The sequence below is a fragment of the Coloeus monedula genome (assembly GCF_965178545.1).
Source record: "Coloeus monedula genome assembly, chromosome: 11".
In the NCBI taxonomy this organism is placed as follows: Eukaryota; Metazoa; Chordata; class Aves; order Passeriformes; family Corvidae; genus Coloeus; species Coloeus monedula.
Window position 1 is genome coordinate 3,423,678 of NC_138791.1, and position 16,344 is coordinate 3,440,021.

Here is a 16,344-nt window from a genome sequence, read left to right on the forward strand (position 1 = left end):
GGCCTTTCCCCTTGTCCTGTCACTCCATGCCCTTGGCCAAAGTCCCTCTCCAGCTCTCCAGGAGCCCCTTTAGGCACTGGAAAGGGCTCTAAGGTCCCAAAGCCTTCTCTTCTCCAGGCCAAATGGCCCCAAGTCTCTCAACCTGTCTTCATTAGTGATGTGTAGATTCAGGCACACCTTAAGAGATCCTTCAGTCTGCTTGGAGGATTTAGGATTTTCACTGTATGTCTGTGAGGCCTTTGCTTATATTCTTCTCAACTTGTATTAAGGAAGAAATAAAGACTGCTTAAGGGATCTGCAAAGGCACAGGTTCATGAGAATGGCATTGCACCTTTCTGCAATGAGCAGTAACACTTGAAAATTGTAGGAGCTGTAAAAGAGTGACCCGTGGCTGCCTGGTATCAAGAGGGTTTAGGGTTTTTAACTGGAAAAACCAGTGTCTGAGAATGGACATCATCTGCTGCCTTTCAGTAAGATTTAAATCTGTGTGAGATTAATAATTGGCTTTAATATTATTATTTACATTAAAAATTTCCACATAAAATTGCTGTCATAATAAATGAAGAAAAAAATGTTGAATATTCTGCTAAAAGTTCAGACTAGGATGGCAAATGATTTCAGACATACACAGTTCAGGTAGTGTCTGTGTGAGTGCAAACACTGCTGTGTCCTCAGGGATCTAATATTTACTGTGTTTATGGGAATAGTTCATCCAAGAGCAGAGCAAGTTGCCAATGTGCTTCATCTGCAAGTCGTGTTATGTCTGTCCATCCCATGGCCAGTGTTTGAAATGAGCTGTGCAAGGGGAATATTTTGGTCTGTTAAGATGCCTTCATGTGGAATTGTCTCCTTTGAGGAGAGAAGAGGCAGAGTAAACAGCAGTGACTAATAATTAGAATGACTTTTTTTTATTTTGTATCTTAGGGCAATCTGCCACTGTTGGTTTGTGTCTTGAGCAAGAGCCATAGGATGTGAGAAATGGCTGTGGAAGCCTGGAGCCTCTGGCATGGATTCTTCTCTTTTCCTTTCACAACAAGAACTATTAGTCAGCGTACAATAATATTATTGTTGTTTTCCTTTTTAGCAATTTTGCTTCTTTCTGTAGGAGTTAATGGAGGGAGGAAAAACATTTGCTACTGTGCCCCTGCTCTAAACCTCAGAGGAGGTAAAATTAATGTATAAGTTAATATAACAGAATCTGTGATGCTGAAAAGAGCTTATAGATTTTCAAACTCTGTCTGAAAGGCCACTTAAATACATGGAGAATTCTGAAACAGGAGGAATAATTTGTGTTTCTGAAAGGTCTTTAAGGTGCCTGCAGTGTAGTATTTTTGTCATCAAAGAATGCCAGGCTGAAGGAATATAAGGAGGATATCTTGAAAATAAAAATTATTAAGCCAACTTATGAAGTATAGAAAGTATAAAGAGTACAGAGTATAGAAAGAAGAGTTGAAATAACTTTATGGTCACAGCATACAGAGACCATGGAACTCAGCTCTGTATCTTACCTTTTAGAAGTGGAATCTTTTATCTTCATAATGGCCAGACCAAACAGGATGAGAGCAGGAATAGCCTTCACTGAGCCAATGGAATGGCAGGTGTAGCCTGGCCTAGCAGAGTAGAGGAAATCTTGTGTTTACTTCAGCCAGCCACTGATAAGTTCAGTATTGCTGGAATTGCCTCCCGACCTCGCGCTGTGAGTGCGCTCGTGCAGGTCAGCGAGTGCAGCCTTGCTGCTTGGAGCAGCTCAAGGCTGGGTCCAGAACAGGGGCTTCTTCTGTTGGTTTTGAAAGGCAGCGAGGACAGAGACAACTTCTCTTGGCTGCCCAGATCTCATGGTTTGTTTTACCTTCTATTCCTTTATTCCCTTTCTTCCCCTATCACCCTCACAAGTTCTTTTCTCAGCCATTTCAATATAGGCAGCCTGCCAAGGTTTACAATTTTGCAGACTTTATACCTTTATTTAACAATTACAATCTGGTTGTCCTATCATTTTTTCCTTGAGCATCAAAGGAAAACTGATACTACCCATCCTCCCTTTTTAATTCTGCAATATTCTTCCTTTGCATGCTGCAGCCTGGTCAGGGGCACGACAGGGCAGCAGCCACCTGCATATACAGGATTTTCCTTTTCTGATCTGTCCTGAAACCCTTTGTGGTATCTCCCTCGTGGTGCCACAGGTGAGCAGTAGCCACATGCAGACCTCTGATAATTTTATATGCTTGCAAAATACCCATTTCCTTGGGGGGAATGGGGGAAACCCCAATTGTTCTGTACCTGTTACCATGTCTCACCTGGCACCAAGAGTACATTCTACAGCTTCAAATGTTCCACAGTCATCCTTATTTTCAGTAGCCTTCTCTCACATTATATCATTAATGGCTATTTTACTTATGCTTCCTGGCTTGCTGTGTTATTTACAGAAGGGCTATGTTGAAGTTGGATCTGTTATTTAATTAAAACACTGATCAAAATATTATTTCCATGAGTCAAAAAACATCCACATTCAGGAATGTGAGGTTCTTTCTGCTTTGTTCAGGAATTGGAAGGAAAAGAGACAGTACTGAAAATTGCAGCAGCGGTTTTTTAACCTTCCAAGGAAATAAAAGAACAGAATGACTTTTTTAAATTGCTTTACTCTTAGTTGTCATGAGGAATCCGTGTAGTTGCTGGCTGGTTTTGATCAAAGACAAAGATGGAATCCTAAACCTTGCAGTTACTCATGTGGTTTACTTTTTTTAAAATCAAACACACAAGTTTATAGACGGAAAAAAGCTATGGGGGAAAAAAATTTATAACTGTTAAAGTCAACACAAAACATGAGATGGGGAATTTGGGACTGGCAGTACACTGCATTTCTGAAACCTGTTCCAGTTACTGCATTCCTTCAGTCATCAGTGGTCACAGATATCCTTACGGGAAAAAAAAATACAGGAAAAGACAAAGTACTGCAGGTAAACCTTGAGATATTAAACACAGATTTTCCTCACCTATTTAAAAATACTAATAATACGTTGCAAAAACCATGGGGTACGTCATTAGGTGGGAATAAACCTAAAATTGCAACCTGAGATGTGTGTGGCTGGGATCTATTTACATTTTAAAAAAGCTTCATTTTCAACTGTAACTGCATCCCAATTCCAGTTCTTTACTGCAGGGAACAGAATATTAATATTCATTAGTATTAACTTTTTGAGGACACTAATTATTGCAACAACTCGTTGCCTCTTGGTTGGGTTTCTCTTCAATCCCAGCGCATCAGTTTTAGTTTGTGGTATGTTTTCTTCACATCGTATCTAAAATGCCAGTGACCAGACAGATGGAAGTAATTTATAAAGCCTTTCTTTAGAGCTACCTGGAATTTAAGCTTTCACATATTGCCTCTATGTGCATCAGTGAAGAAATGCAGTGGAATTTTTGTTATGTCGTTACCTAGAGCTGTTCCCTGTGGTGTTCCAAAGCAACTTGCCCACCTACCTTGAATAAGTAGAGCTTCAAACCCCTGGCCATTGTAAGGAAACATGGAAGATTTCCCCTGTCCTCCGGCCTTTCTGTCAAATAATACCACCTTTTTGGGGGGTTCAAATGGTGACACTTCCCTGTATATTGGGCAGTTCTATTTCAGCTATGTGCTGACTCGTGTTTTTCCAAAATACTCAACTCAGCACATTTCTGTGTGTCTGAAATAGCACAATGAGCTCGGCTTGGGGCTTGGTTTCTCTCCTGTGCCAGTATTGAGCATTGTTACTCATCAATAGAACTGGGAGGTTCCCAACTTTTTTCTAAAACAATTGTGTTTTGCAGCAGTTGTTCAGTTTCTAGTGTAAGCCATTAGCCTCCTGTAGGCTTTCACTGTTGTCATTGCTTCTCAGACACAGCTCCATTTCTTCAAAAGGCAGCTACATCCCACCAGAGCAAAGGGACAGTGTTCCTCTTAAAGGCTGGGCTATCATGAACGTACAGAAATTTCAGTGGTTTAAATAATTCTATAAAGAAATATAGAATTTAAATATAGGAAATACTGAAAATATCTAGCTGTGGAAAAGTCTGTATTTTAAATATATTAAATATAGAAAATAACAGTATGTGATTATTCTAACAGTATTTGTTTGCCCTTTTCAGCTGGTTTCCATTTCCTTGGTCGTGCTTGGTTGCACTTTCCATTTCCATATAAAACACTATGTACTTCTCTGAAAAGGGAATGCATCATTTTTTAAGCTTCTCTTGTGCACTGTTGCCATCTTAGACTGTATCAGAAGTGACATGTGAAAATTGAACTTGATCTTACAGATAAAACTGGTGGTTTGAGATGTCGACAGGGAGATGTGGTTGGGTTCCTGTGACTTGCTGCTGATATCCTGGTTGTTGGGGCCTCAGATGTTTTCCCATTGGTCTTAAATTTAAGCAGGAATTAGTAACAGGATGCCTCTCCACTGAGAGACTGTCTCAGGAAGGAGATGTAAACTGAGGACACAAATATTTTGAAGCATTCTAGTCAAAACGAAGGATTTGTTGGCAGCTGGGACAAGAAGACACTTTGAGGACAATAACAAAGTTTGCTTGTGGTTTCCTTCTAAATCTAAAAATTGGTTGTCTTTGCCAGTTGATTCATGTTTTTCCCATTACAAACAGTAGCATGAAATGGTTGGTTTGGGTGAATTAGAGGACATTGGCAAAAATTATTTGTACATCAGTTCTGCCAGTGAGAGTTTGAAGGGGGAACATGGCAGGATAGATGTGTGTATATGTACAGATATCTAATTTTTAAATTTAACTTTTAATACCATATTGATATTTTTGATTATCACCTTTCTAGAGATTTATAAATCCACAGTGCACAAAATTCAGAATTGAGCACAAGTTGAAAACACCCCATGAAGCGAATAATTACATTTGCTTTATGATCTGATTGGCATTTGTGGCCAAACTTTGGCAACTCCAAACAAACAGGAGTTGTGTATCTCCTGATACTCCAGCACAGTTCCCCCTGTGTCACCTCCAGAAGGGAAATGGTAAAAACAAAAAAAAAAAAAACCTCTGTTTTAACAAGTTATGTTTTTCTGGATGGCTCTGTGTATGGTTTATAAATATGTCTTGTTGAAGAACATTGGCGTTGTTTGGGTTTTTCCCAGGATCAGACAAACTTTGCCAGTTTAAATTTTTATTATGATTTCTCCCTGTTCTTCACATTAAATCCTGTGTGTTCCCTTTCCTTTGGGAACTGGAGGAATCATCAGATGACTGGAGAATGAGTAATTTCTGAAACACTGAGTTTTGTTTTCATGATACAAGATGAGAAGTTTGGGGCTGGGGAAGAGAGATGGGTTCCCTTGTAACTCCTGTTGTGTGCTGGACAGTCCCAGCTTCCCTCTTGGACTATCCCGGTGTAAATGCTTGCACAGGCTTTGATATCTAATCCTTTAGGAGTTGGACTCAATGATTGCTGTCCTTTCTAACTCAGGGTATTCTATTATTCCATGTTTATTTGCTACTTTTTCTTTATTTCATGGCCTTTACTTCTATTACACAACGTGAGTTGTCCAAGGTGGAATAAACTGATTTTGTTTATCTTTGTTGAGTTGGGGTATTTTATAAGGTCCATTCACAGCGAGTGCTTTGGTAACTGAGTGTGAGGATATTTTTGTCTCACGGGAATTAGCAGGAAAAGATCCTGTGAGTTAATAAGGATTGAACTGTTAAACAATAATTCTGAATTCATAGGGAAATGCTAGAGATGAAATGTGATTTTGGAGGTCCAGGAGCTGCAGAGCTACAAATGGAAGTATTTTAAGTGGTTTTAAGAGGCACAAATATGTGCATAGTCTAGACAATGCTGCTTCTGCACTGGCAGGGGCAGCTGCAAGAAATGCTAATGCAGGAGCTGAGTCCCAACCAGAGAGGGGGGAAAAATAGGAAAAGCCGAAGGTGAAGAATATGCTGGAGGCCTGAGATGTTAGTGCTCAGTGTGTTTGGGAAGAGTCATCCAGAGGTCTTTCTGCAGTGGAAAAATCAATATTGAAGTAATCCAGAACTCCATTTTAAATAACATTATGGTGCTCGCCTTCCTTCTCGAGTGTTTCCGTGGGATTGTATGGACCTTACAGTTCCTGCTGTGAGACTCAGCCTGCGTTTGGGAATGGAGCCTGAGTGTTACAGCCTTGTCTTTTTATATGAGCTGGGGGTAACTCCATGTTTAAATTCTGGGAATGAAAATCTTCCTTTTGTCTGTTGCTTAAATTTCCTTTTTCTTGAACTTTTTTTGTTCGAGAGGATTGAGGCTCCTTCCTCAAGTCCATCTGTGTGAAAGGCTGGTGCTCCAGGATCCAGGCTGCAGCGGGCATTTTTCCACAGCTTTCTGTTGTGGGGTTAGGAGAAATCTCCTGGTTAGTGCACGAGGAAAACTTTAAACATTCACCAGGTTTGCACACAGGATTGTTGGGGTCATTTTAGTTCCCTAGAGCTTTAAAAGCACAAGAGAGCTAAACTGATTTTTTGGAAAACTGAAGAAGGAAAAAGAGAAAGTTTTAGTATTAACTACTTTCCTTTCAACTGGACTTCTACCAGAACAAAACATGTTGTTACCAACAGTTTTGAAACATTTCTGCAAGGCCAGTAATTGAAATTCAAATTATGAAATGCCTCAAGTTTGCATTGAAAGTGAGTGAATTTCTCTGGCAGCTGCTGTTGGTATTATCAATGCTCTTTGTGTTGCTGCAGTACCTAAGCAATGAAACAAATATTTATGCACACGCATCACACAACATTCCTGGGCAGTGCAGCTTTGGCCTTTATAAACCAAATAAGGTGGAGCATAAAGATATGCTTTTGTCTGGCAGCTGCCTGTGATTTCTCCTCCTGGATACACTAAAGAATTCTCCTCGCTGCCCTGAATTGTTTTCTGCTTGCCAGTACAGAGATATTTGAGTCAAAATCCAGTTTGCTGTGAGAGATTTGGTCAGAAGTGTAGCACAGTTTGCACACGTACAGTGCTATAGCTTTTCAGTGTTCCTTATTTTTGCTTCTGTTTTAGTTTTTTGGGGAGGTTTTGAGGCTTTCTTGTGGGTGTCATTGACTAGATCAAAGTTTGAGGATAGTTGACCAATTTTGCAAGACTTATTTATCAGTGGATTGAGAACTTTACACTCTCACACATACAATAATTATAAATTGCTAAATCTCTTCTTGCAGATGTTTGTGTCTTTTCAAGAATAGTTCCTGTGTCCGTCTTGTTTGTGCTAAGGATGTGTTTGGAAATCTGAAATGTCACGTTGTTGACAGCCAGATCTAAAGAACTGTATTTAGATATGACATGAAAAGAATTCAGTGGGTTTAAAGCTTTCAAGGGCTTTTCAGCTGGAGCCGTTCCTGCTCTTGTTGATAGAAACAGGCACTTCAGCATTGCATGTTAATGTTTATTTTCACATAAACAGCTGATAATTGTAAATAACCAGGCAAATGAAAGCTACTGGGTGGCAGATTTCTGTGGAGTCTGTCTAAAATGTAATGCTTTGTAGAACCATTAAAAGGATGGATGTATTCTGGGAAAGACTTCAGTGTATCTACAACATTTTTGATAGAAAACATAGATGTATAGATAAAGCTTCACTTTTTACCCTATGCAAGTGTTAAACCTTTCTGTAAAGCTCAGGAGGAATAACAGAAATACTGCAGTAGTATTTGTGCAAATGAGCACTGATTTATAGGAGGATGCACATGTGCATATCTGTGTCTGTTTAAGGAAAAATCTGCTCCTTCTGGAGGCTGGGGTAAGTTAATAGAATTCTGTACATTTGGTAGGAGTTGTGCTGTGGACATTGCCATTCGTCCACTGGTATCAAATCTGGGTGGAACTAAAAATGGAGCACAGCTTTATTTCAAGTGCAAGTCCCCCAGGAGTTTTCGGGTTGTTTTGTGCCAGCCCAGGATCCACCTTTGTGAGTGGTGTGCAGTGAAGGTCATGGTACAGCTGCTCCTTAGCATCCCAAGGGAACAGCACAGGCAGATGTGACAGATTTTGGCCAAACCCCCCTCTGCTGTGGGACAGTTTGCTCTGAGTGATGAGATTGACCTCTCAATCAATTTATATCTCTTGGTGAGAAATGAAAACTGCTATTTTGGATGTTCCAGGGGCGTCTGTGGACATACCTGTCTTTAGCAGGTAAGATAAATTTGCCCACATAGAAGCAAATAACTCTTCAGACCTTTGAGAAAGATTAAAAAACCACAGCAGTAAATGATGACCATAAGCTGAGTACCTTGTCTTGAGCTAATTTAGATTAACTAGATGCTCTTCTTTGTGTCCTCTGGTTTATTTTTTAAATTAATCTGCCTACTTGGGAAAAAACTAACACAGCATTAGAGCCAAGTCATTAACTAAATTCAGATGCTTTTATTTAGATGACGTTTAAATTGTGCTGTCTGGGTGAGCTTGATAATGTAAACTGTATGAAAGCAAGTTGGGCCACATTTGATAATCAACTTTTCTGTGGTATTTCAAATCCAAGTTGCTTTATGCAATTCTGGACGCTTTTATTAAGACATCAGGAAGGCTTAGAGAGAATCTTGCAGCAATGTCTGTACAGGAAGGAGGGAAAAAAAAATCTATTAGGTACCTTGCTTCTGTAATGGAAGAAAACACAAACTTGGCTTAATTTCTCTCCTAAAAATGCCTTTCCTGCAGTCTACTTCCTTCAGATTATTGAAAAATTGGCTCACAATCCTTCCTTCCCGGATTGTTGATACTTCATGCTGCTCTGCAATATGACATCTTTTTTCCTTTCATAATTTTTCATCTCTGTATTATCCTTGGCTGCTCATTATCTCTTGCTAAATTAGACATGTCTGCTGACTTCCACACAGTGCTGTATGTTAAGTTCATAATCAAGAGATCTTTGATTATACTTAGCTGCACAGGGAGGGCAGGGGACTCAAAACACAATAGAATGAAAACTGATGTCAGTAAACTTGAGGAGGAAAAACAGAACTGCTGAGCTCTGCTGGTTTTCTGGGCATTTCCACCAAAATCAATGTCCAGGCTCAGTGTCAGTGCTCTCCCACAAAATCCCAATCGGTTCCTGTCCCCTGGGCTTGGAGCTGGGCCGATCCCTGTGCCAGGGGGTGGCTCTACAGCCAGCTTAGTCTTAAAACAGTGTATTTTAAAAGCTGAATAAAATGGCAAATAAGCCCAAGAATTTTAAGCTAGAAAAATGTGGGGTTTAAAACGTTCATAAACTAATGGAGATCTTTTGCATGGACAATTTTAAAAAGAAATATTGAAGAGTAGATTTGTTTCTTGCTCACTAAGAAAAAAGTGAAGAAAAAGCATCTGCAACCTCCGTGTTCCCTGTTTAGGACCTACTCCTTCCTGTTCTTTCTGAGGTTTCATGTTCATTTAATTCATTTTTCCTCACGAAAATAAACCTCCAGTATGTATTTTAATTTATTCCCAGTCTGCTGTAATTAAGTTGAGGATAAACACATGGTTGCCATATGACAAAGTGACATTGAAAGGAAATGAGACACAGTATTTTGTATACTCGGGCCTTGGTTATGCTGGGTTGGCTCTTCCGTAGACCTACAGCCTAGATCCAATTAGGAAAATACAAAAATTATGGAAAATTATTGGTCACATTGTGAGCAGAGTGACAAACTGAATCATGTAGAATCATGGTTGAGTCAAGCACAAATAATAATGTTACGGAAATATGGAAGGAGGAAAGTAAGTGGCAGTGCAAATAGAGCAGGGGCCAAAAAAGAGAAGCTGTAATCAGGCGAAGAGAACAGGAAAGGAAGAACAAAGCAAAGGGATTTCACTGGCAATGAGCAAAGGCTGCTGGATTTGGGGCTGCTGGTCAGTGGTTTCAGGTACTTGTGCAGAGCATTGACTCATCTACAAGAGGCAGATACGAGGCTGAATCTTAGAAAGGTGATCAATGACTTGAGTCACAGATCTGGGCTGATAAAAAGGGCAGGTCTGAAACCAGGTGGATGAGGAGCGCTTTTTATCCAAGTAACCAACCAGCTGTGTCTGTCTGGAGCCTGGGAGAGATTCTGGTAAATATTTGCAGATTTCCCCTGTCCGGGGTGACATTCAGCCTGTTACTCATAGAATCCCAGGATGGTTGGGGTTGGAAGGGACCTTAAAGATCATCTCATTCCCCTATCCCAGGGTGCTCCAGCCTGGCCTTGGACACTTCCAGGGATCCAGGGGCAGCCACAGCTTCTCTGGGCATCCTGTGCCAGGGCCTCCCCACCCTCACAGGGAACAATTCATTCCCAGTATCCCAACTATCCTGGGTTTCTGTCAGTGGCAAGCCATTCCGTTGTCCTGTCACTACTTAGCATTGTCAGACTTTCTCATAGGCCCTCAAATCTTCTCCCAAAATTCTCCTTTCCTCTTCTAAAAAGTGAAACCTTCATATTGGTTGTGTCACTTGTGATTTTAATTTCAAAAGCAGAGGGCTGAGTCTGACTGAGCATGGGGGGTGGGCTGGGACTGCTGCGTGGACAAAACCACTTTGTCATTTTAGACAAAACCACTTTGTCCTTGTGTTCTTCTCGTCCTTGGTTCCACCGGCGCCGGAGGTTTGGGTGATTGGCATCACAAGGATCACCAGCAGGACTGGTTTGCTTGAGGAACTTTCCCTCAAGATGGGAAGATGGGAGCTGTATTTATTCTGAGATTTAATTACGAGTGGTGAAGCTTCATAAATCCATTCTAAAAATACAGTGCTTCTATGGGGTGTAATTTAGTCAAAGGGTGAAAGTGCATTATTGTCTGTTCTTGGTTACAGTTCCTTTAGTTCCACAAAATGAGAAACTTCCATTTTCTAAATGTGCCTTTATTGCTTCAGTGAAATTCATTTTAAAATTACTGGTGTTATGTCAATGTTGGGATTTGAGGTCTTGGTGCTCCCACTGTGTCTGATTTCAGTTGGTGATAACGTGGCCTTAGCTGAGCAAACCATACAGAGAAATCACTCAAATCAGCCCAAATGGAGCCTCCTGGGTAGATTTAGAAATTGCTTGTCCCTACAGAGGCACTCGTGGTAGCATAACTCTTTATATACATCCTTCTTCCAGAACAACAGATTCAGAGTTAGCAGTAAAAGGGGGCTGTTGTCCCAGCTGGGAGCAGTTGTGTGTTTTCTTGCTAAGTGGGACAAAAGCAAATTTATCTGCTTTTATCTGGCATCTCCCTTGCCAATTTTGCTTTGCATTTGTAGCTACAGCTCTTAATCTGAACAATTTGTAACATTTTCCTTAGCAGAGATTTCATGTGCAGAAAATTGCAGTGCAGCTTTAAACAGCTGCAGAATATTTTGTTGAGAAATGGCTACTACAAGTATATTCCCTGGGGTGGCTCCGTGTGTGTGTAAAATCTGTCATGGGAGCAGGGGAAAGCATTCCATCACCACGGTCCCTTTGTGGTTTGAGACTATTCCTGTTTGAGACAAAAGTTCCCATAAGATTCCCTGCTTGGATTCCTGAAGGAGCTGGAAAAACGATTTCCGTCTAGAAGTAATAATAGCTTAGACTTTTGGTTTTGATCATAAACCGACATTTAAAAGTCATCTGAGGATATTTCTTGATTAAAGTCAGGTTTTGCTTAATGCAGTTGCAGCTGATCCTTCCCATCTGCTATCACATACTTGATGGGATCTCTCCCTTGCCTTGGGTTTGGTTTACAAGATCCCTCAGGAGTTCCTGACTTTCCTAAGAGACCTTGCAGTGGCTCAGCTCGTTCTGTTATTCTGGTTTTATTGCTCAGCTTTTCTTTTCCTCAAGGAAAACTTGGAAAGTTGCTCAGCAGAGAAGATGAGGTGATAATGTGGTACCCACAGAGCGCTGGGAATTGGGGATCTGTCCATACTCACCCTGTGCCTGGTTTTTCAGGCACCTGCCAGATCCCCATGTTTTACCTCTGGGATTCAGACCCTACATTTTTCTGTGTGGAATATAAAAAGCAGATTATGTGACTGCATTTCCCAGAGTTCATTCCTGAAATTATCAGTGTTTAAGGTCGCTGCTTAATGCTGGGTGTGGTAGCTTTGCTTCCTGCTCCCCCTGGGTGTTGGTGTAAGGTGGGAATGGCAGCCCGGATCCTCACACGGATCTGGGCAGGGGCTGCCTCGAGCCATTGCCAGGGCTTGGGTTCTAGCAAACAGGGATTGTAGGTATTTGTGGTTTGGCTTTTTGTGTGTTTTGTGGATAGCTAAAATACGACCTTTCCTGCTGAAAAGCTGGATTTTATCCCAAATCCTGTGAATTTCACACAGGATCAGATTCTCACTGCACTCAGGTTGGTTGCCAGAGCCCCGACACTGAGGGAAGGCACAGAACGGCCCTCACTGTGTGCAGACTCACCGGGGCTCCCTCTCCCAGGTACAGGGAAGCTTTTCTACAGAAAATCATACACTGGGATTTCCTTGAGTTGCCTCTGGCACAGAGCATAAATACCCCCCCCCCCCCCCCAGCTTGGGGGGAACGTGTCAGTCACAGAAGCTGCACAGGAACTCCCAAGAAAGCCCTGGGAGCATTTCAGTGTTTTGGAAATTGTAACTCTTATCTGGTTCCTCTGATCTGTTTTCTCTGGTGGTTCCCAAATGTCTGGGTATGGGCGGATGAAGTGTGACTCGGTGTTTAGCTATGGGATACTTGGGATCCCTTGTAAATGAGGGATGCACAAGCTGATTTCCAGGTAGAAGCTAATCCTGCATTTCCAGTACCTGCAGCCTGGAGCTAAAGGATCACTCAATCCTCCCCAGGCCTGTGACACCAGGCAAGGGAAGGCTCATCATGGAAATCAGACATGGGTTATTGAGGAGGAAAGCCTAGAAAACTTGTTTTTATTTTGATATCAGAGGGGCATAATTCCACAGGGAGTAAAGCTGGAAGAGGATCCCTGTTCTGCCAGATAAGTGACCTTTGATCAGCCACCCTTCCAGCACTGTAACTGCCCTGTGTCCTCCCTTCTGTGTATGTGTTCCCAGGATAGATCATGGTTGTTATCCTCACAGTAAATACAGTACTGGATACTGGGTAGAAATTAAAATGAGCAAATTCCATGTGTTTTATGTCATTTGGCATCCTGCACAGCCCCCCTTCAGTTCGTCAGAAATTCCAAAACCCAGAGCAAGGTCACATATGGTAGCAATTTTGCTCTGCCAGATGAGGCGTAATCCCATAAAACCAAACTCATTTTCTCCAGTGCCACTCGAAGCCGAGGTCTCCTGCTCCTTTTCCATCAGACCTGCTGCTCATCCTGAAAGCTCTGTGGAATGATTCAGGCTGGGAGACTTTTCACACATTATAAACTGCAAGGTTTGGAACACAGCTTCGTGTCCAGCACACGAGGCAGGACAAGCAGGGCACAGCCCTGGAGTCTGTGGCTCCGTTCCATTTCCTCTTCCAGCAGCATGTCCCTGCAGGATGCTGTTCCTTGGTGTTGGGTGTCTGTGCATCCCCTCATTCTCTGGGTAATCTGGCACCTGCAGGATCCATACAGAGCTACGAGTTCTTTTATGTGCTTTTAAAATAGCTCTAAAGTTCTGAGTCTTGGGTAATTCACAAGACACACATCAGATGGACTAACAAAGTAATGGAGCAACCATCAACCTTTGCACATTGTAGTAACTGAAAATAATTCCCAGAAACATGGAATTTTAATAGGAGCAAGTATTTTTATGTTTGGTCATGTTGCTGTTGTCCCATATTTTGCTGAAATTGGTTATTTTGGTATCTCATTGCCTAAATTACTCTTTCAAAGCCCTCTGTGGAGCTTGGAGAGCATCTCAAACCAGAGTGCACCAATGAGGTGTTGTCAGTCACAGAGGGGAGGGGAGTGACATGGTGATGTATTATAAGGTGTTATTAAATCCAATTAACAAACTTAGTTAAAATAAAACTGTTCTTTCAAGGTTTCCTGGGTTTTATGCAAGGATCTCTAAAAAAAAAAAAATCAAACCAACGGGTCAGAATTTCAGAGTCAGTATTGCTACTCTTAACTGTTAGTGTCAGTGATGGGGGAGCACTGGGTAGGAACCACCTTACCTGCTATGATTTTTATGAACCAGTTGAACCTTTTTGTTCACAGACCAAGTATCCTGACATCGTGACTGTTCCGGAAGGACTGCTGGGAGATTTTATAATTCTGAGGAACCCCAAAGTTTCTGGGTAAGCCAGTAAATGCATTTCTGTATTTACATGGGTGAGGGATTGCACAGGCAGGGCAGCAGCCTCGTGCTGCAACTCTAGAGTTCCTTTTGTGGCAGGAGGTGTAGAGATCCCAGTCCCCTCCCAGCAAAGCCCAGTTCCTTGGTGTCTTGCCATTAAAGAACAGAAAGAAAGGGCATTTACTGTGCAATGGAAGCAAAGCAACTGTGGCTATACTTTTCCCTTGTTTTAGAAGGAAATCAGTTAGATGAAGGAATTATTACCTACCAGGTACATGGTATTTGTTTGGGCTCCCTGTGAGAGATGTTCCAGTACATTTGGGATTTTCAGCAGGGGAAAAAAATCCTTACAGTTAAATGTAAGATGGTGTAATTATCACTGTCAGGAATTCTGTAAGGGCCATGAAAAGTAACTATTTTGTGAAGGGATCCGATCATTCCCTTCTCCTGTTACACCTAGCTTTAACATGCTTTAATTTATACAGAAACAACTGGAAATAAAGCACAGCTTCCTTCATTATATTTGTATGTGGAACTAGCAAACAAACCTAATACATGATGCTGCTTCATTCAGCCAAACCTGTCCTTTAAAAGTAAATACTTTAATTTCGTGCAGGAGGGAATTGTTCTCAGACTATCCCAGATAGGGAATAACTTGCTTTATTTTACAGTTTCTCCTCTGGTGCCAGGTGCCAATTCCATTCCACTCACTCCCTCTCACCTACAGTCATGAAACACAAGAATTTAAAAGTCATTTCAGTGGCTTGGTGGAAAACAGACTGCCATAGAAATTTGTTTGCAAAATCCCAGAACAAGCTGTGCACAAATTCCCAAAGGATTTGTAAAAATGAAGTGGCAAAAGGCTGAAAAATCACATTTGAAGGAAACTTGTACAGCCATGATGGATTAAACACCACTTTTGAGAAAGGGACCTTCCTCCTCACAGTGACTCACTGTGCAGACCAGATTTGGATTAGGGAAGCCTTACCTCCAGTAAGGGATTTGAGGGCTGGAGGGAACAAAGATGCAGCAGCTCTGCTGTGGATGTTGTTCTGGACTCACCTCCTGCCTCACAGTTCCCTTGGGATGGTGCACTGATCTTGTTCCACTGTGAAAGCTGGGAATCATGACTGGCCTTGCACAACCACCACCACTATTCCTGAAGAAGTAAATGTTTTAAGATTTTTTTTTTTTATTAAAAGCAAACAACTGCAGGAATGCAGGCCTTGGATAGATGTATACCTGCCATTAGTCTATAAAGGAGGGTGGCCTGTATTCCAAAGCCAGCACATCACCATTTATGCAAACACTTCTGAAACAAGGTTCCTGTTCTCAGCACCTGATCCTGAGTGTAGATGCTACATGAGGGGTAGGGCCAGGGGACACTCGGTGCTCTCCTTTGCTTTCCTTTCACTTTTACTGCACTACAAATCTGGATGTACCCAGAACCTTTCCTTGTCAATGGATCACTGGTTTTCCTTGGATGAATGTGTTCCTGAATCTAGAGATGGTTCATTGCATTACATGAGGTGAGTTTTGTTGCAGAGCATGAGGCTGAGCCTTACAGACAGCACTGGTTAACCTGAGCTGCCTTTCCTGTGCACCCGGTACAGGTTTGAATTGATGATTGTCTGGAAGATCCATCTCGATGAAGAAGGGACCACTACACCTGTCCTGGACCTGCTGACCAAAGTACCGGAGCAAGGTAACCTCAGTCACTCCAGGGACTGTATCTGAGCTGCCAGGCCCTGGTTTTGGCCAGCAACTCTCACTCCCATGGAACTCCAGCTACCAGAGCCCAAACAGACAAACCCACTTCACCTCCTGTGTAATTTCCAAGGGCTTACAAACCCTGTCTGCCTGCAGCTGTCCTGCTTTACCCACCTGCTGTCAGCACTGCTGCAACTCTTGGAAAATAACCTGCACTGCTCTGTTTTTCCTGCAGTCCTGGAGCAGAGGATGAGGAGTGTGGAGAGCATCCCCGGCAGCTTCCGGAGCACAGTCCGGCTCTTCGGGATCGAGGCAGCCATCGAGAACCTGATCAAAGTGCTGGGCTCAGAAGAATGAATGCCAGCATTATTTACACCAGGTAGCAATTTCAAAAGTAGTTTTAATTAAGATATTGTGTTACACAGTCTATAATTTTATTGAATATAAACATTAAGTTATT

General features: G+C 41.9%; 1 protein-coding gene across 1 annotated transcript in view; it reads left to right on the forward strand.

Moving 5' to 3' along the window:
- The window catches only part of CENPP (centromere protein P), a gene marked incomplete at both ends in the record, with an annotated part of 109,897 nt that extends 93,656 nt beyond the window's left edge, over nt 1–16,241 (forward strand). Inside the window, 3 exons of the mRNA XM_082288778.1 lie at nt 14,096–14,175; nt 15,788–15,879; nt 16,120–16,241. Of these exons, the coding sequence (XP_082144904.1) occupies nt 14,096–14,175; nt 15,788–15,879; nt 16,120–16,241 (294 nt within the window). The remainder of the gene's footprint in view (nt 1–14,095; nt 14,176–15,787; nt 15,880–16,119) is intronic.
- Nucleotides 16,242–16,344: the final 103 nt, after the last annotated feature.